General features: G+C 38.8%; 1 protein-coding gene across 1 annotated transcript in view; it reads right to left on the bottom strand.

Moving 5' to 3' along the window:
* Window positions 1-100, bottom strand: part of ATP5MC3 (ATP synthase membrane subunit c locus 3) — a 3,046-nt gene extending 2,946 nt beyond the window's left edge. Inside the window, exon 1 of the mRNA XM_026052026.1 lies at window positions 21-100. Within this exon, the coding sequence (XP_025907811.1) occupies window positions 21-59 (39 nt within the window). The 5' untranslated portion in view covers window positions 60-100. The remainder of the gene's footprint in view (window positions 1-20) is intronic.
* Between the last annotated feature and the right edge of the window lie 21,587 nt (window positions 101-21,687).

Here is a 21,687-nt window from a genome sequence, read left to right as displayed (position 1 = left end):
GGGCCGGGGCCGCCACTCACCAGGGCGGGCGAGGCGGCCAGCTTGGCGCAGGCGAACATGGCGGCGGCGGCGGCGTCCCCGGGGCAGGATCCGGCGAGTCTGCGGAGAGAGCGAGAGGGTGAGGGCGGGCGGCGGGCGCGATGGGGCCGGATGGCGCCGCGGGGGCCGCCGCGCGCCGCTCACCTCGGAGCCCAGCGGCCGGCGCCTCTCTGCGCACGCGCGGCGGATGCGGCGCGGGGCGGCGCGCGGGAAGCGGAGCCAAGGTCACTTTGTAGCAACTTTATTGGCAGCGGGGGAGGCGGACAGCCGCGCGTGACGTCAGCGCGGCGGGCGGGCGCGCAGCCGCAGTCGCGCCGGCCCGCCTCGTTGCGGCCGTTGGTGCGACCGTTAGGGCCGTTGAGCAGAGCGGCCCGGCGGGCGGGCTGCTGTGGGCGGCGTGAGGCTGGGCAAGGCCCGAGGGGCTGCTGCGCTCTCTGAGCTGCTCGGAGCTCACGTCTGTTTAGCAAAACAAACAAAACAAAACAAAGTAGAGGCGGCGAGAGGGCAGTATGTAATTAGCACCACTCATTAGGCGCTAGGGAATCTCTCTGTACCACGGGAAAGGAAGGAAAAACAAAAAAGAGCATCCGGGAAGCCTAATGCCTGTTTGGATTCCTGCTTCCATCAGTACAGAGGACATTGAGAGACTGCAGGAAAACATTCAGGATCCTCAGATACCATTTGGATGGGCTTTCCAGGCAGAATAAGAGGGCGCATGCAAGGATACCCAAGGGCACAGCAGCACTGTGGAGACTTTGAACACGGAACAGTGGATCTCTGCTGCTTGATTTGGCAGTGGTACACGATGAGCAGGTTCACACACAAAAATTCCTGTTTGTGTAAACTTTTATCAGTCCAAGATTGTCATTATTGAGCTGAGTTCCAGAGACTTACATTTTTAGGATCTCTTTGATGCTTTCTACTCAGTTGGGAATATAATTATATTAATGGTCCACTGTGGTAATGTTGGTGCCACATAGGAAAAAACCAGAAGAATTTGCATTTTGGGTAGAACCCTGGGAAGCATATTTTTAATCTGAGGTATTTCTTTCTATATGATACAATCTGTGTTATAAAAATGGACTAAAATTAAAAAAATAGCCTGTGTGCAAGAGTAGGAGAATACGTGCACTACATTTAGGCACGGGCACGTAACATATGGACTGTTTTGGGTCCTAAAAGTTAGTTACTGCTTTCCTGCAAACTTTCATGGACTATTGATGTTGCTGTAACGGATTAAACCACAGTGCTATGCAGCGGAGACATATTCCACATCATCAGCTTGAAAACCAACCAACCAATCAATGTGCATGTTCAACAACTACATACTAGTGTTAAGGGTAATTCGCTTACCTGCGCTGCGCTGGACTGCTTCACTTCTGATTGTTACGTGCAACAGTTATACCCAAATGCAGGTCCTAGGTGAGATGCAAAAGTGCCATTTCAAAATTCCAACATCCTGCTTTGCCTTAAACCCAACAGCAAGCATGGTTTAACTCACAAATATTATTAAGATGGAGCAGCAAGAAGGGAGTTTATGAAGAAATGATTTTTTTTTTTTTTTTTTTTTTTTGGTTATATTTTCACAATCTTATACCCATGTTTGGGAACTGAAGTAAATGATGAGATCTGCAGTGCCTCTCATGTGATGCTTCCACAAATAAACACCAAAAAAGAGGTAAGTATCAGTGACAAAATCCTTTCTGACTAGTTAGAACTTTTCAATTTTCTTTTAATTTAAATCTACATAGAATTGTGCTAACTATCATTTCCAGTACCACCAGTCACAATAAAGCAAATGTGGATGTTGTATTGGTGGAATTACTTACATGTAAATTGCAGTACCTTGCAGTGAAGCACAAAGGATACAATTTATGGAGCACTTTCCTTAGGAAGTGTAGCAGTGAATAGGCCCTTTGCAACAAAGAAATTCACTTATTCATGGAAAAAGGCAAACTGGATGCACTGGGATTAGAGACATACTTTCTTCTTAGGAACCTAGTGGTCTAGACAGACCTCCAGGTGAAACTGACCTTCCCACAGCTCTCTCGAACAGAAAAGAAAGTGCATGTTATGGTCATGTATACACACAGCACAATCACAAAGGGTTAAATTGAACCATCTTCTATTGCTCTTATTTAACTGTAACTTAATTTGAAATAGAAGTTAAGAACAGTAATTGAATATAGAACTTTTATGCTAACCAATATTAATTTAACTATTGCCTTCCTTGGATACATAATTTTAAAAAGCAGGGCTGCCTTTTGAATCGATTTTTCATATTCTCAGCATAATAATTTGTCTTCTGTAAAAAGGTTATTTATTTGCTTAGAGATTCCTAAAGAAGAGTTCGATTACTGTGGACTTTACATGTAACACTAGGAATAAAGAAGCATTTAAGCTCTATATGTATTAAAATAACTTTATTATCAATCTGAATTTTGTATTTGTCATAACTTCTGCATCTTTGCTCAAGCAATGACACCCGCCTCCCCCTTTTCCTCTCAAGTAGCATCCTATTTTAATCCATTATTAAAACTATCGTCAAGTCTCACAAGTATTGTTCACTTTCTGTCATGATTCTCACTCTGGAATGTTTTGCCAAAATACATTCATATCTCAACAACATCAAAATCACCATTAAACACTCGTTTATTTTTGCTTTTTAGTCCCTGTTAAGGCACAACAGGTAATATGATATTTTACATGCAACTCAGCTGTTACTTTTAGGAGGAGTCACAATAGCAGTTATTGATGTATGCTGCATTGATCTATAATGTGTTAAGTTTCATTACAATAGACCTTCATAAAAAAAAGAGTGTTGTCAGTCTGACTATTTCCTACCAGGTGGACCTACTCTGAGTCCCTCAAAGAAGTATATAGGTACACTGAAGAACAATGTAATTTCTAAGTGTTAGCAAACTTCTGAAACTCTTACGTTCTCTGTGCTTTTCTCATCTTTCCCAAATCTGTTGAAAGGAACATCCAGTTTTCCAACTAGCTTTCACAGACAGAGCAAGTATTACATGTGGGCAGTAGCCTGGACTGCTGGAAGATAATGTGCTCCCCTCATTGCCTCTGACAAGGGACATGGGGGCAGTTGTTTGAGCAGCGTGTGGTACACAAAGAGCCAGTGCACGTCTCCCCTATAGCTTCCTGCTGCTGAGCTAGGTTTATGTAAGGACAGCAAGAACAGTAAGTCCCACTAGCTAGTGGGCTTGCCTGCTGGACTTGGGGAGGGGAGAATAAGAACAGGACAACACAGAATCTCCCCCGATGCCCTGAGCTTCCTGCAGACTTTCACTGAAATGTAAAGAGCAAAAGACTTTAATCTTCACTGCTAAGCAGCTGATTTTCTACATTTGCTGAAGGAGAAATCATGGCTAGTGAGGAAAAATGCCATTGTTCAAAGCCTAAATAAAAAGCAATCTTTTGTGTGTCTATGAAACCAAATACCCTTAGTTGCTGAGAGATTCCCAAAAGACCAAACAGGAGCAAAGGCTTTCTGGGACTGTTCTAATATTTTTGAAATGTTTTATACTGTAAAGTGGCATTATTACCCCAGGGTTAGCTCTCCAGCACTACCAGATTTATGATGTACTTTGCAGGGCATTGATTAATATTGACTTTCAAAGTCAGCATTTTTCAGGATTTTTCCCAGCCTGGGCTGTGTTTCAAAACATATTTTGACACACCTTCATAACCGCATGGTTGGATCTTCTCATGACTGCATAGTTGTCCTCAGATAAATGTATTTTATGCTGTAGAATTTTTAAATCATCTCTGGAATGAAATGAAGCCATCATTAGATGGCTCTGCTTAAATAGGAATACAAACTGCAACATGCTATTAATACTTGCTTACCTTGTTGGCAAGTGGTTGGCAAACTTGGCATAAGGACTGCTGGAAGTGCTAATTGCTGAGCTGGGTGCATTGGAAGGGATGCTGTAAAGGAAGGCATATGATGATGAAAGGGTTTTTTTTTTTTTTTTCCCCTTATCACTGTAGACTTTTTTTTTTTACCAGGAAATGGGACAATCTGTTTGTCAAGCAAACTTTGTCTCTGAGAATACTTACACAAGACCTTTTTTCCCTAAAGTTTAGTCTCAATAGCTCCTTTTAGTAAAGAGCTGAAGGCAAGTAACAAACTAATTCTGCTCAACAATGTACTGATTATTTTAACTCGAGTCCTAGAAAATGATGACATTAAACATAGAAACAGAGAGCACAGCGTGTTCACACTTAGCAAGACTCTAAAACTGTGCTAATACTATTGAGACCACTGGTGTAACATGAAAAAAACAAAACAAAACAAAAAAAACCCACTTCCAAATCTATGATAACTCATATTATGTCTTTTTAGGGGCTCTAAGAGCTGCTTTAAATAGCACAAAGATCATGTGCATGGGGTTTACTACTATGCTGTTATATATAGAAGTATAAAACTGGGATTTTGTCAAGAAGAAAATCAGAAAGCATTCAACAGAAATTCTGCATGAGAAAGAGATGTTCTTATCTTCATCTTAGCTACTAGGATCTAGTGTAAAATGAGACCAAGGCTCCAAGCAGCCTTGCCAGAAAAGCTGGCTCATTGGTAGAGTTGCTTTCACTCCTTTCGCTCTCGATAACTAGGCCTGTTGCCCAGTGCTCAAGTTCTCCTGCTTAGTCGCCAGAGTTTTTGATTATTGAAGTTGAAAAAAATCACAAAATGGAGAGATGTTTTGTTACTGGGCTGTTTTAGAAGTACAGGCTTTTGCACAGGGGAAACTGCAGTGCCAGCAGCACTCTCTGTTTTAAAGCAGTAATAGCCAAAGTGTTTAGGTGAGATTATTCTGCTCTTAGTATTTCTCAGAATTGTGTAGGCTGTTCTAGGTAAGTCTTTTAGAGCGATATGCAGAGGTTGTTGACAAGCTGAATGTTAGGTAACCACTGCTCCAATTGCTAATTCCTGTTTTGAGAGTAAATTAGTGTTTTGACTAACTGTTTTGCCGTGATTGTCTTCTGCCATGTAAAGAGCAAATGCAGGATATGCACATGTATGCTGGAGTCTGGCAGAAGGATTTTGTGTTCAGAATCATTCCAGTGTACTTTCTCCAGCTCTTCACAGTGAATATAATTCCAGTTAATCTCTGGTGGGAGGGTAGATGGGAGGTAGCCATTAATACATGCAAGATTCATTTTCTTAATTGTAAATGACCTACCTTTCAACTGTGCTTCTAAGTTTTCACATACTTGCAAATTGCTTTGGGATCACTGGCTGAAAGGCATCGTACAAATGAGGAATATTATCATCCTAAAGCTCTTCAGTCTGAACCACTTAGCAGAAAAAAACGTGGAATCATTTGACCGGGGTGCACAGATTCTGCCCTCTAAGGTTCTACCTCAGAGAGAATCAGCCTTCGACCAGGCTGATTCCTGAGAAGCAGTTGCTCTAATTCAGCTGACTACTGCCATACTTTGAGGGGTGCAAAGGGACTGTTTCAAAATTATGATAACTACTTGTGCTCATAGTTGCTAAAGAAATAGCATATTTGTATACTCTGTATACCTAAAGTATAGGAACTCCAGCCTACCTGCCATTTTTAAATTCTTGGAAGGGCTTCTGTCCATAAGGCTCCAGCTTGATGAACACCCTGGCGCTCTGGTATGTTGCAATTGCTCCCATCTGCTGCGCTGGCACTGGTCCCACACATGATCATCTGTGCCAGTTCCGACAGGGCATAGGTGCTAACCAAACACGGCTGTAGAGGGACAGCTTTCATAACACAGCAAGTGCCATCTCCTTTGCCAGGAGATCCTGCTGCTTGCAAATAATTCCATCTTAAGGCCACATGCTTCATTACATGGAATCACATCTGTAGATGCCTGTGGGCATTATAAAAAAAAAAAAAAAAAAGATCAACAAATGTCTCTTGTATTTCTCTGTCAGCTTGGCTCAGAGCTTGGAATTCTGCATGTGGAGAATGAATGCTCTGCACCTTGTTAACAAGAGAGCGCCAGAGGCTGTTATGCACTCGGAGCCGTCTTAGCACGTTCTGCATCTAAGCTGAATTAACAAACTGAAGAGGTTTACCAGAGCTCGGCTGCTTTTTCAGGTGGCTCTCCACTGCTTTAAGTCTGTAGTATATTGTGAGGAAAGAATGCTATAGCCTTGCCTTTTGCTTCCCATCTTTTGCCTATCCAGAGATTTGTGAAAAGGGCCTATTTTGGCCCCACACAATCTTAAACTAGTATTTATGTAAAGCAGCATCTATACCATTTATCATATTGTCTGATATACATATATGATCTATAACTATTACAACAACATAGTAAAAATATAATGTTAATATTATAGCAATATATTATGGGTGCTCTTAACTCATTTTTGCCTCACTAGAAAGATTACTTGTGTTAGCAGAATTTCTTCATACTGCATAAGGCTGGAAATGACTTAGCAAAGCAAAATCTGTTCATTATCCCCATCTTGTCATATCATTACGCTCAACTTTATTACATCATTTTGTAGTTATGGCAAAAGAATATTTTGCCCAGGAAAAAAAAAGTATGTATACACACATGTATACAGTGAGCAGTAGTTTAAATTCTGGGTCAACGAGAATGAAATACATTTTCAACCATTTTTTATTTTTGTTTAGCATAAGTTTAGGAAATCCAGTACAGTTAGCCAGGTTTCAGAGGCTTTTAAACATATTTAGCACACTATGAGATCAAAAAGCCATACACCAAAATGCTGCACTGCATTTCACAGTATGTTACTAAACTGGTCATTCCTAGTCTTTCTGCTCTTTCTGTCTTTAATCTTTCTCTCTTGCTGGAGAGCACGTAATAGCAGTGTGGCTGAGGCTGCCAGGGAAACAACTGTGAGGGCAACCTGTGCTGGGACAGGCAGCTTAGAAGCCATGGCTCTTTGAAACCACTGACTCAGGACCCCAATAATTACAGATATTTAGGCTAGTAAATTTGCAAAAAGTTATGGCTGCACTGTTCCAATTCGTGGTTGGATTGCATTTTTAATGCCTCTAAAATGACTAATAGTGTGTATAAATAGTGACATCCAGTGTTCAGTTCGATCAACCACAGGCCCATGTTCCGTAAGGTCATTTAATTAAAAGATTTATTATAGAACCCATTTAAAACCCATGTAAAGATAGTAGGCTAATTTGAATATTAACTACCTGCCAACTTCAACAACACCTCCACATAAAAATTTCCTTCCTGACTTGCTGGAGAACAAAAATGGAGTGGCTCTTGTATAATGCTTTTACTTTCTTTTTTTTTTTTTAATGACAGAGAGTGTCTGATTATTCCCAGGTGTTCCTGATTTCTTCTTTTTCTGCTCCTGTTGCCATGAATGTGGCCATTAGGGCCGCAGCTATAAAGGATGTGTTCACCACTTCCTTCTCTGTCTGTCTCTTAACACAGCCACAAGTCCACCGTCTTCTATCCACATTAATTCCCTGAGGTATCCACACAGTATTTGTGTTGACTGCTTTAATTTTGATCTTCTCTAATCATTCCCTGCCAGATGGTAGTTAAAGTTTAATGGTCCCTGTAAAAATAGTTCCCTTTCTTCTTTTAATCAGTCACGTGTGTTTGCTTAGCTAACTGTTAGATGTTTGGAAAGCATGAAGGGACCACCAACACAATTACTTCAAAATACACATCCGTACTGTGATTTCAGTATTATGTAAAAGTAAAGGGTTATAAGGTAAGCAGATTCCTGGAAATTTTCATGAGCTACCTGGCCTCAAATTCTGTGTTTCTGTAGGAATATTAGAAAGACAAAAGTAGCAATTAGTGATATTTCGTATAAGCAAATCCAAATTATTTTTATTTGCTACGTCAAATATTTGTATACACTGTGCCAAAAAGTATATGAATATTAGGCTTCTACAGATGAGTTGAGCAACGCACTTAAGCCGATCCTCAACTCTAAACATACGGCATAGGTAGCAGCAGCACTATCTTCAGTAAAGTACTTAGGCATACGCTGAACATTAAGCCCCTAAGCAGTTCCACTAAAGTTATTTACCTCCTTGCATGTTTTAAAGTACATATGGACACCTAATGACACAGAACCTAAAGTCCTTCAGTAGGTATTTACTCAATTTAAGCCTATTATAGTTCTAAGAGTTCTGCTGAATGAAGAATTGAATTCAGCCGCATACTCGGCCTTTGCCTAAGTACCAGATCACATAACAAATGCCATAAGCTGCATCACACACCTGAGGAGTCAGGGGGTACTGCCGATCAGGACAGAAGGCCTAGGAAGTGTAGGCTGGGAGACTAATCCCCCTCAAGATGCTATGAGGGGAATGATTGAGTAAAGAGGAGGCCCTGCACGCCTCGCCTAGAGCAATACAGGAAACACAGCCGAGTCACTAACAGAACCCAGATCTTCCGATTCAAGTTAGTGTTGTTTTGTCTCCAGCAGCTGTGTGTACAGTGACCGGGTATGTCACTGCAGCCCGCGGAGACTCTGCTCCAGCGCAGAGCTTCTGTGAGGACGTCGTGGCGCCTGCCCACACACGTGCATCCCACTAAGAGGAGGCTAGCAGAGCACAAGTCGCCCACAGTTTCCTTCCAAAACCTTGTATTAATGACCAGCATCAAAGCAGGTCATCAGACACAACAATACCCCCAACCTGCATTGCTTTTGTTTTAAAATGACTGCTGGAACTCAATTACAAGGCATTTCTGATCACCTTAGGGCATATCTACTTTGCTGGGCCTGCCTACAGGAGGTGGATTACAGAGAGAGTTGTTTTATCCATAATTATTTCTGTTATGCCTTGATTAGCTATGAGCAATTTAGTCTAAGTTGTTGGAAGTAAGTATGATATTTTGCTTATTTTTTTTGACCTGAAAGGACTTTTTGCTGTGGTCCAGCTAAATGTTTCCCCTTAGTTCCTTTTACATGCACCTTCTTTGAGTATGATCTCGGCAAAAGAGCAGATTGGGGACTTATGTGTGTGGATGTGTGCGCGCTGTGTTTGTGTTATGCTAATAGCCAGATGACCTCATTGAGATCAGGGCCTCAGGTACTAGATGCTATGAAAAATGTAATAAAAGCCAATCCCTGCTGAAAGGAGCTTTAAGTCTAAATACACAGCTATTGAGTAAATGTGGGATGCAGAGAGGTTGATTTGCTCAGTGTCAGAAAGTCTGTAGCAGTTTCCAGCAACTGACTCGATCTCTAGTGCCTCAGCCAATGGCCTCAACCACTACAGCATCCTTCTACTCTATCAATTAAAATGTCAGAAGAGCCCAGCTTTTTTAAATTAATAAATGATTTATGTATATTTGAGGTGTAAAATCTATCAGCTGTGGGAAAATGGACATACCTTTTTTTTTTTTTCTCCCTTAATTTCCTCTTCTGGAAACAGTTCTGAATTAGGGAAACACGCACTGTTTCCTTCCCTGCTTGGTTTAAAATAATGTACACACATAAAAGCTCAAAATAGAGCTCACTGTGTCCATCATGGCTGGGCTGATGCCCAGTTCATAAGAGGGAACATGAATCTTTCAAATGGAAAGAGAGAAATTTCACCTGAGATCTCTAACGATGATAATGTAGAGAGACAGATGTGGTAACCAAGGGTTAGAATCCCTCCCTACGCTTGTTACTTCTGTTATGCCACTGCATCATGTACTACTGACTAGGATAAGCCAGATGAAAAACCAGGATGTTGTTCTGAATTTATACCCCAAACTTCTCCAGTTTTGTGTAACTTGTAGAGAGAAATAATTTTCATCATCAAACTGACACAAAGGTCATTTAAATATGTTCGTATGAAGAGCGAATTGTAAAGCACTCCCTGGAGTTTGTTTCAGCTGCATAACTTTTGTTAAAACATTTGCACTGTGAAAAACGAGACAACTGCAGCTCAGAAATCCTGACTCCAGGCAGGGATGCTGTTTCCTTGCCCATAGTGCAGCCATTCACATGTTTGCAAAGCGGCTGCAACGCAGGGCAGTTGTGGCTCAGAGGTGTTTGGGATTCCATTTTCCACAAATGTAAAGGCTATGAGGATTTTGCAAGGGGAAAGGTGGCAGGGGGAGGCGCAGGGAGCCTGCCCGAGTGTGGAGGATCCACAGCAAGCAACACAGAACATTTCACACCTGGCACAGCCTGTGCCAGCTGGTAAGGCAGGAAGCCAAATGGAAGGAGCTCCATGAGAATTATGAGCAGTCCTTTTTGGCCTGGGTTCTTGCCTCTAATTGAGGCGCTCTCCTCTGCTGATCCTTCAGGTGCGATCTCAGTGATTTTTTCCAGGCTTCAAGAGAGAGCCAATGCCCAAAGAGTGGAGGAAACTTTCTCTATATTATAGTGTTATGCTGGAAGAAAGCTACAGATGCAACTCATGAGTATTCTTAATAGTTTTCAAAGAAAGTGAAATTCCTAAGTGAGGTTTTGATTTTAATTTAGAAAGTGATTTTTATCTGTGTGCTATAAAATGAAAAGAAAACCATATGCATGTTTATATATTTACATTATTAGAACATTAAGCTATTAGATACACATACATACATTCAAATATATATTTAAAAATATTGGTATAAAATAGTAGAAAAAATAAGGCGAGGAATAGTAATCTAAAGAGTATTTTCAATCAGTTTGCCAACTTCATCAATTGTAACAATTGGCTATTTCTTTTTCTATTTTTTTAAGCAGCTCTTCATCTACTCAGACAAGAAGTTTTTAATTTTATTTCTGAATAATGAATTTTATCTTTTGTCATCCTAGAGAGCTCCATCTCATCCATAACACTGAGTTTCAAGAAGATGACACCTCCTTCTGAAAATTTCTTTCTGTTTCTCAACTTCTAACCTTGAAACCATTTTCAAAGGATAATCTATACTTAAGAAAATAATCACACTGATAGTTCAAAGAGTAACCTGGCAATCTCATTAAACTGCATATAGTGGTCACCTAACTCTGCTAACTTTCCACATCCTGGCTTATTGCTCTTAGTATTGGCAGGGGCCTTAGGATGGTTGAAGACTACTTTAACTATCCAATCTATTTTTTAATCTACTCATATTATGGTTTAGTATTGACATCTGAGTTCAGAAGCCTCTTTTAGAAATGTGTCCTCACAAAAACTTTTCAAAAAATTTACAAGATAAGGTAAAAAGGTTTGGTAAAGCACTGAATGTGTAACTGACATACCAGAAAAATAAACAAAAAACCCCAAACAAACAATTGAAGAACACAGAGAACATGCAGGATTAGATACAGATAACTAATGTGTAAAAATCATTTGCTGATCTATACATTTAATTTCATTTCTTTTTCCAAGGATTCAGTGATAGACTGTCATGAAAGGCTGGAATGGTTAACTGAATTTGAACAGGAACTGTAAATTCTAAATGGACTTTACCAGACGTGGGAAAACTGTGTGCTTCAGTCACCAAAAACCAGACCTAGCCATTGCCCTCCACTCTCCTGTGCACGTACACAAGGCACAAACTGCTCCCTCTGTTTCTTACTGCAAATGTTGTTCTGAGAAGACACACTTTTTCTAGGTAACATTAGGTGTGTTATTTCTGTCACAGGACACTTGTGAGTCAAAATATAGGATGGATTTCCTTTGCTGTCCCTAACATCACATTGTTCATTTATCTTGTTCATTTATCTGTTTCATCAGTAAGACCGTCTCCAAAGAAAATGAAAAAAAATGACACTGATAGAAAAACAAAAAGAAAACCCACAAGATTTAATACTAAATCTTTTAGCTACTAGTAAAAGTAGTCTAACAGATCTAATATGGAAGAAGTTACCATGTTGAAAAGAATCTTTCTACCTTGTGGTAACAATAAGACCTGATTTTATCTGCATTCTGTTTTCATGCAGAAGCTTTTCCTGAGAAGCCAAAACCCAAATTATAGTCTGATCTGATAGGAGTGTAGCAAAGCAAATCCATCTTTCTCAGAAGAAACAGTGCTAAAGCAAAATAGCTAGCTCTATAAAACATCACTGCTTCTATGAGAGTTCCTAAAATGAAGTTCCACTGGTATATTAAAACTGGAAGTTTCATACTTTGATTTTATTGTATCCACCTAACTCATGAAGAATCTGTATGAACATTAAAGAACTGGGTTTGCACCTGTTATCTTTATACTACGCTTTGCATTTTTAATGCTTAGCAGAAGCAGTTGGTGTTTAAAAATCTTCATTGAATGTATCTATGCAGCATGAAAAAAATGAAGTCATTAAACTGCATGTCATATAGCAGAATCATCTTGCATTTAATTACTAGATTTCAAAAGCAATTACTAAATTTGGCCCAGGTGCTTGCCTAGAGGGAAGCCAAGTTTTTCCTCCATTTTGAGAAAATAATCTCATTTGTTTTCTCTGTGGATAGGGAGCGTGTAGTCAGAATGTGCCTGGCATGGATACATATAGGATGCAGTGCAGGATGTCTCGGTATAGGCAGGTGCTGCCTGTGCTTATGCCACAAGTGAACAGGTACAGATGTGGACTTCACTTTCCCAGAAGGGTTTGTGAAAAATAAAAAGACAGGATAGTCCTTTTTGTAGAAGTGAGGATCGGTTTTCCCTCTTTGACTGCATATAATGATTTCTGTCTTTATAGAGGAGATCATATCCTTGAATTTTTCCTCGATTTTCCTATATATTCCAATGATAATTGACACAGTATGAATGTAAATTTTGTACTACTAATAGGCATTTACTAAATGCTAAAATCCACTGAATCAAAAATTTTTGAAAACTAATAAATAGCACTTGGAATAAAAGTGTGTTAAAGAATCTGCTTTAAAAGAGTAGAATGACCAAGTTCCAGGATTGAATTATCTGGAGTAAAGCCATGACTTCACCTTGGAGACTACTCACGGAGACTATAATAAGTGCATTTTCAACCCCAGGGACGCATCTTCAAAACATCATTCTTGGAGTGCAAAATATTGTGCACCTCCCATTCCTAGAAAAAGGTTCAGTAAGTAATTTATATTTCTGTTTATGATGAAACTCAATTTACTGGTGAGTTATTTTGCTGCCCAAGAACTTTTTAAAATGTTAATTTTAGGCCAATAAAGGCTAGGAGTAACAGAAATTCAGTTCTCATTGAGACTTGCGATTTCCCTACGCACTCTTAAAAGTTCTGTCTCCAGTAATAAACTCCTTAACTTTCTCAGTCTTCAAGCTTTTATTATTTTATTTCTGATACACCGTTAGGTAGTCTTAAACTGACTCAGATCTTTAGTTTTAGCTTTGTCATTATATTTTTCTAAAAAAAATGTTTACCTATAAAAAATCACAAGAGGGAGGAAACATTTTCTGTCACTTAAAGGCATTTGGCTGTTGGGATATATTTGCTTCTCTTTAGAGGATAACAACCGAGGAACATATTTTATCTGCCTGATGTTTAAATGATCAACACTTAGCTTACAGGTAAAAACTACGTGCTAAATAGTAGGTTCAGGATCAGATTCTTCCTTCAAATACACAGGTCACTTCTGTAGCAGTCACCGGAAGTTACGTACACAGACCAGATGCTAAAATAATAGTCACAGCATCCATTTACTGTGGGCACAGAATAGACAGAAAATGAACTGTAATGCAACTCCTTAGCTCTTCGCCATATTCATGGAAAGTAAGAAGATATTTCACTCATGGCATCTAAAGACAGATTTAATAGGAGGAAAAGGTTGGGAAAACATATGAACACTGTATATGCTTTAGCACATATATCTGCTGAGTAAGTTTGTTTCACTTATGTTACCCTTGAGTAATTTCTGCTGGGAAAAGTAGTGGTCATACATTCCAAAGTTTTGAGCAGAATCCCTCCCCAGTGCTTGTTTACATCCTGCATTTGATCTTATGGCTGCTTCAAAATGAGTGTTTGGCATGAGACAGTATGGTGCTTTATAAAAGAATTGAGTTTGAAAACTCATGGTCTTGAAGTAGCTGTATGAGTCAGAGGAGTGTGTGTGTGTGTGTGTGTGTGTGTGTGTGTGCGTGCGCGCGCGCGCACGCGCGAGTGAAATTGTGGGTGTTAGCTAATTTACCCATATAAATTGAGAATATTTTGATTTATGTTATGAAGCAATCATAAATCCATGTGAAGTTCCTTGCAATTTATTTTCATCTTTGGCTACCAGCAGAGGGAGCACAAATGATTAAACTGCACAAATCTTGGAGATTTTGTGCACTGATATACTCCATATCATTCATCAGCCAAATTCTGTCTTCAGATACTGAGACACAGCTCCGAGTGCTGTCAGCAGGAACTGAGGAAAAATATATGAGGGCAGCATTTATCTGAGAAAGGACTCAAATATTCGTATGTTCCTCAGCATCTTATACATGCCTAGTTAAATAAGCAGCATCATATTTACAGCTTTGTGACCAGTACATGTCACAGAGGAGCAAAAGCCTGAAGAAGATCCGACTGTACAAATAAGGCCATCATGTCCAGTAAGCTGAAGATGTGCTCCAAAGACGTTTAGCAAAACATTTCTGATTTTGCAACTTAAAGCAGAGTTTTGTGGGGAAACACAGGCCAAATAGGAAAACTGTAGTTGCTCTAAGATTCTAAAGAGCATGAAATACATTTCAAATTTACAATTTGTTGCAGTTGTCTCGTGTTTCATAGTGACTTTCCGACAAGGGTTAAGTGTCTGAATTATTAAATTGGCACTTACATAAATATTTTAGCATTTCTATTCAACCATCCAACCCACCTGACCTTTCGGACCAGATCTAACAAGACCTTCAGGGCTGCTGCAATGATATGTAACAGAGGATGGGATATTAAACAGCTTGGCTCATCTCCAAAGCTCAATATTTTGCTGGGTGAGAGCAGTATAGAAAAGCTCTGATAGAAAAAACTCTCATTTGAGTCCTATGCAAAGGTGTCTGTTGGGTGGCAGTGAAACATTTTACCCATCTTAGTATTCTTTTTACCAAATACAAAGAACTGTGTTTTTGTCATCTCATGTAAAGTAACATAAAGCTACACAAGAGCTAGCAGGTTAGACTTAAACTTATTGCTGCATGTTTTCTCACAATAACAGGAGCACTGAATAGGAAAGAAGTCACATTGAAGTATCACTTCAGTCAAATAAATCATTACTTTATAGCTCAGATGATTGTCCATAGATTTGATGGACCTAGATAGGCTTGATGGAAAGGCTGGGCACATTAAAACTTTTTCCCCCTCCACCTTATTATAATCAGCTCTAATGGAAGATACTACCTGTCTTTTTAAGCCTTGTATGTGCTTACAGCCACAGCTAAAACAAACCCAATGTCGCATCAAATATACAATCTCAGTTCATCTCTAAGACAGCAGTCAAAGTTGAAAACCTAACTATTATAATCAGTTTTTCATGATTTCTAATAAATGTTTATAATGAATGAGAAACAATGCTGATGGAGGCTTCATATTACAGACAGTAAATATGAAGAGAGCTTTGAAAACATGAAAATACACTGGTGGCTTTGCAAAAAAGGGTCGGGGATGTTGGAAGGTTTCTGGAGCAGCATTCCCCATCGCTGGGGTATCACACACCCAGCTGCTGGAGGAAGGTGCAAGAGCAGCTAAGGAACCATCAGCCCAAGTTACTTTCAGCCTCTTTCAACGGGGCAAAATGAGTACCTGGTTGCTAAATATATGCAAGGGCTGAGTACATCATACTCAGTACATACTGAGTACATCAGTACATGATGGCTAAGTACATCATACTTAGCCACTGAAATCCCTGGCATTTATCCACTCTTCCTGTGTTTCCCTGTCATGGTCATTCCTCTAGTCTTTACTTAATGCAATAACAAAATTAAATCTTACCTTGGGTAGTGTTAGAATAACAGCAAATCACTCTTCAGTGTGGGGCGCAGCATAGTCTTCCTAGGTGCTTATCTGGTCAAGGGCTATGCTTTAATCCAAACTTCTTAATATACTCAAAGAAAGGACTCGAACTTTCACATTTTCTCAGTTCAATTTTTCTTCTGTGAGAAAGGCCAACATTATCGTGTCTGCATGGCTCATTCAGTATGCTACAGTCCCATATAGGCTAAGCAGAAATCATGAGGCTTTATTTTGCTAGACAAGTATCATTTTAGTCAGCTTTGAAGAAAGGGCAGAGGATAGATCACCAATCTAACTGATCATGTCTTCTGCTTAGCATCATTACAATACCTCTCAATTCTCTGGCTAATTAATTAAATCTACACAGCTTTTCCAAAAATTGTATTCTTGAAAACAGCAGTGCAATTTTTGTTTGCACTATATTATCATTAATTCATGCTTGCTAAGTACTCTGTCATTAATCTTTGTCACTGGATACTCCACTCTTTGAAGGGAATTTAGATTCACTGTTTATGTAGCACATCCAGTTTTTCCCTTTTTCTCTCTGCTTTTGAAATACATTTACCATTTTTATCATTTACCAAAATTACGTACCAGACAAGCAAAGATCCAACAATTTCAGAATTCACAAGGCTAATAAAATAAGTTGTTCAATATTTCAGCTACATAATCTTAAAAATAAATATTATTTCTCTTTCAAATAGCTCTTTGATATTGCTTAGAAGGATGTTAATGAATTGCATAATATTTACTACTGTAGCTGAAGTGGGATTCCCTTTACAGTAGTCCATATTATTGTTGGGTGCATAAAGCCCTGATTGTCTGCGTTTAGGAAGGCAATGGTGATCATTTTGCTGAGAACATTTACTGCTCTATAGTATTGCTTTTGTATCACTGGGTATGCCTTTGTCCTCTGCTCAAAACTACTTTTGCTGCTAATACTAAATTATGTTATTATGGTTAATGTTTCTTCATTTTTAAATGCACATCTATTCCTAAACAACGTAACTATTTAGTGTCTTTCAGCTTAATTTGTCCAGGTATAACAGAACCTGCTATAAACGTTTCATTGAAAATTGCAAATACACAATGATACTGTATCTTTTTTTTTTTTTTTTTTTCTTTTTTTTTTTCCTGTGATCTGTGGGCATATGTGCCATTTAACAACCAATTAAAATATGACAGGCATATATTCAATTCTGTCTGAGCAGGAAAAGAAATTTTATTGCTCAGGTTTTAGTCACACATGCCCTACATAAAGTTGTACAGTTAGATCAGTATTTTATTGTTACTTACCATATGTGTTACACCCCTTAGGCATTCAGGAGCGAGCGAGAGAGAAGGCATTATCTGCAGAAGGAGGACTTGCTCCATATGAGTTTGTAGTCAAGACAGCCTTCTTGGAGAACAACACAGAAGGAGTTGGAAACAAAGGTACGTATCTTGTAAGTAACACAGTAGAAAAGTCAATCTGGCAGTTTAGTTTTTCTCTCTTTTACATATGGTATCCTGTCTTACACACTGAAATCCTTGGTGAAGACCACCATTGAGGTCAAGAAATAAACTACTCACTGTCCTAACTAGTACTCTGTATCCTCCAGAAAAGCTCCTGCCTGGTATTTGGGACTTATTGATCTATGTCAGAGAAAACATTTAAAATTTTATGCCATTATGTGCATAAAGTTTATGTTGGCATTTCTCAATATCAGCAGGTAGGTTGTGCAGGGGCAGGCTAGTTGTGAACAGTCAATGTAGAAAGATACTCTTTACACCCTGGTCAGGCATTTCAGCATCCTTCTACCTCAGATTGTGAGAGGACAAAATGAAGGCCAATGGTTTTGCAATGCTTCTACAGCTGGAGAAGAGTTTCACAGAAAATTCCACTGACTTTTTATCTGTTAATACACAGTTACAATTCATTTAATAAATATATGATCCAGAATTTATTTTTAGTGGTGTACTATCTGCATTTGTCTCTGCAAGTCTAAGTATGTTAACAACCTGCAAAGTATTTAGAAGTCAGGACATGATCCTACACAGGATATGAATATATAGATGCCAAAAGGAGTGTAGTAGTAGGTACGCATAAGTCAAAGTTCCTTAACAGCCAGGAAATATCTTTAGATGAACTGATCCAAAGTAGCAAAGTATTCACAGTTTAGGACAAAACCCAATAATTTTTATGGCAACAAACTACGGAATTGAATAATCTGTAGTCAATGTCCTGACAAACATATACACATAATTGAGGAGAAGGACAGAAAATAACCTGTATTGCACATTCCAGCAAGCAGTACATCCAAAAACACTTGAGTAGCTCTCTGAAAGACAATAAGAAGAACTTTTCAGCTTTTTCTATATCGTACTTTGTCTATCAAGACAAATTGAAAAAAGCAAGAGCTACAATACCTTCATTCACAAACTTCCAGGTATTCCTCTGAAATATTTGTAAACTGAAGGAAATAAAGGAGCAATAATGAAATAGCACCAATAAACTTAAAGACATTTATATTGGAAAAAGTGGCAAATCTCACATTCCAGATAAATTAATGCAGTGCCTAAGGAAAACTTTACCACACGTTCTTCAGAAATAGGGAACAGTTCAGTTTTCTTGTCTGTCACACCTTTTCACACAAAGAATGCATACGCAAATAGCACTTGATGGATTTATGGATGATATATGTGTCTGAAGAATCCAGAATTACTGCTTTAAGAGTGAACACTTGAATTTACTGATTTCAGTTGACAATGTTTCTTCTGATTGTTTTCTTAAATCAAAGCAATTTCCAATTCCTGAGCAACAACCTATAATGGGACACAATCTGTTTGAAACACTTGAGAGTAGAAGTGTTAATTATAACTAAAATGTCTAATTGCCCTCCCCCCGGGGCTAAACTTTATATTTTAAGGTTGCATTCATTTTAGTAACCATTTGATCTTTCCCAGGAGAGGATTGGGAACTGTTTCTTTTAATCTTCGCTGCATACAATACAAAACTGGCTCGCTGAACTCAATTTTAAGTTAATATTTGTGTTTATAAGCACGAAATCGCAGTATCTATAACAACGCAAAAATAATGCTTATAAATTTCAAAATTTCAATTAAAGATAATTGTGTCACGTAAAGTGAGATGCATCTGACACTATTACTCTTTCTGTTTACCATATTGTGTCAGAAAATTTGATTTGGAAAGTTTAGGTCTTTCTAAAATACAACGGACTTTTATCATAATCTCTTTTCAACTACTGCAAGTAGCCAAAGCAAGTAATTTTTAACATATGTTAAAATTAAACAGACAAATGTTTCACTATGTGCATATGAGTATCTCTCTTGACTTCAGTCAGATTAACCAGAGAGGAAAAAAGTTAAAAAGAATATAAGCCTTTGCAGAGCCTACATTCCCTCAGAACCACGGGCATCAGTTAGTGTGCCCTGTGCTAAGTCAGTGAAACATTTTCCACTGAGCCTGATTTTGGCAATAAGATCAGTGCCATATAGGTGTATCTTATAGCTTTTTGAAGCTACAAAACAGAAGTTCTCAAAAGGAAAACTTTTAATTAAACGGAATGAGATTTGAGGTAAAGTGGGAAATGGTCATGTAGTTGTCTGAGAAATTGCAAACGTTTTTTACTCACCTCAAAATATTGTCTCATATCTCATTCTATTTGTTAGAATGTCTACAAATTCAAAAGTTTATTATCTGCTTTAATTATCTTAATAAAGCTAGCATTCCAAAGAGACATTAACTTCCTAACTTCCTTCTAGCAGCACAATTTGCCATAGGACAATTTGGTTTCGGACATGATTGACAAATCATCTGCAAGACCTAGCATGGATGAAGTAGAAATTGCAGCAAGACATGACAAGTGCTTACAATATGAGAACACACTAGCAAAATTATTGAATACAAATTTAGGAAAATAAGGATATATGGAAACCAGAAAATTAAAAAGCAGAAGTGAGAAACGTGGCTGAAGGTTTAGTGCTCTGCACTACACGGAGCAAGGACTTCCATTAACTAATGTGCCAAAATAGAATTAGAAATCTCATCTGGACTATCTCTATATTTAAAACTAAGGGAAGTAAATCCTCACTAAAACCCATTAATTTCAAAGTTGCTGAATTTCGGAGCAGTGCACTCTATAACTAAAAGCAAAAGTTAATGTACTGAGTGCTGTGTTTCAGTAAGATGAAATATTATTTCATTTTTATTCTGAAAGTTGATTGAACCGTGAATGTAGAGACAGAAGAGGAGATGTAATGGTTTGTTTCCATATGTCACAACTAACCCAGTTGCTCTTTTAACTGTAAATTCTGGGAGTATTTTTTTTTCTTACGTAGCAATTCAAGCAAGTGATTTAAAATTAAACCATTTTCCCAGCACCTGTAAAAATGTGTAAATGATAGAACTGGCAGTATGATGATTGCTTTACAGATAAGCATTTTCTTCATCATCTTCAAGGACATTCAGATTTACGATCTAATCACTCAGCCCTTTAACAGAATGCATTTGAGTTTGATTAAAAAAGAAAACAAATAGCAGCGTAGATTTATTAATGAAATCTGTGTGACCTTTTCACATATGGAGCTCTCTCCAAATAGTGAGTTTAAAACAGAGTATGCTCCTCTTAACCACTTTAACTGACACTGTCCTGGGATATGAAAAGCTTTTGGTGCGTTTTTCACATTGGCAAGTGCAAATTTTGTAAGTTATCTCTCCCTCCCCCTCCTCAAACTTTAATTGCTGAACCTACATCCTAATCCCAGTTGCTCATAAACCTTCGCCTTTGTTGTAGGTCCGACAGCTGCAGTTTGTCAGTAGCAAGTAAAACGTTCATAAAGTTCCGGAATGCTGCAAGACATTTTATAGGTGCTGCAATAAAAGGCAAATTGAATTTACAAAAATGCATTTGTCACTGATTAAAAACTTACAAAGTTAATTAGAAACACTGTGTAGGTGTTGCCACACAACTCGAGGTGTAACTGGTGGTTTTAATTCAGTCGGAGCACAGAGGACAGTTGCTGTTTGGTTGCTGTTTGAAATCTTATTTGTATTTCTTCTCCTAGAGAACAAACTGAGGAAATTTAGTGAAAGCTCCGGATCAATATGTAGTAGCATTAAAAATTTTAACCAAGGTGTGGCCATTACTTTCCAGTTTAGTTTTCAAGACTGCATGAAAGTTAAAACTGTAGGTACCGTGCAGTGCTCATGAATAACTGCAGTGACCCACTGGAATGTTTTCTGGGCCTTTCCCCCCTGCCTGTCTCACTTTGGCAAGGGTGAGACAACCCTCCCTTGGGTAACGGAGGAGGAAAGAGGGGGGAGCCAAGAGCCACAGCACTCAGCACCCTCCCCCTGGCACCAAGTGAATTATCTCCCCCTAATCCACTTAACCTTTGCCATTACGAGACCTGGGAAGCTGAAGGTATTTTTAAACTTGAGTCTTTTAATTGCCAGTTTATAGTGTCGCTAGTCCAGCTCAGCTGGAAAGAGGATGATTGGAAAATAGTTCCATGAGGCAATAGCTTTTCACCTCGGCTAGGAGTCCTAATTATTATTACTTCTCTGGCTTGTCCTCTGCATTCATGTGGACAGTGATCTACAGGGAAGCCACAGGTGACATGGTTTCTCTAACAATATTACTCCTGGTTTATGCAGCTGAAACGTCACATTCCAAATTACTTACTCCACTGTTCAACTTGGGTGACACAGATACATTGTCATTAATTGTCAATATGCAGAAAACTCCCTACTCAGGAAATATGTTCTTAAAAAATCTGTAATAGCAATAATGAGAAAAGTTTGTAGC

Source organism: Nothoprocta perdicaria, unplaced genomic scaffold (assembly GCF_003342845.1).
Source record: "Nothoprocta perdicaria isolate Ctin4 unplaced genomic scaffold, notPer1 scaffold_83, whole genome shotgun sequence".
Classification (NCBI taxonomy): Eukaryota; Metazoa; Chordata; class Aves; order Tinamiformes; family Tinamidae; genus Nothoprocta; species Nothoprocta perdicaria.
This window is presented reverse-complemented; position numbering and strand designations above follow the sequence as displayed.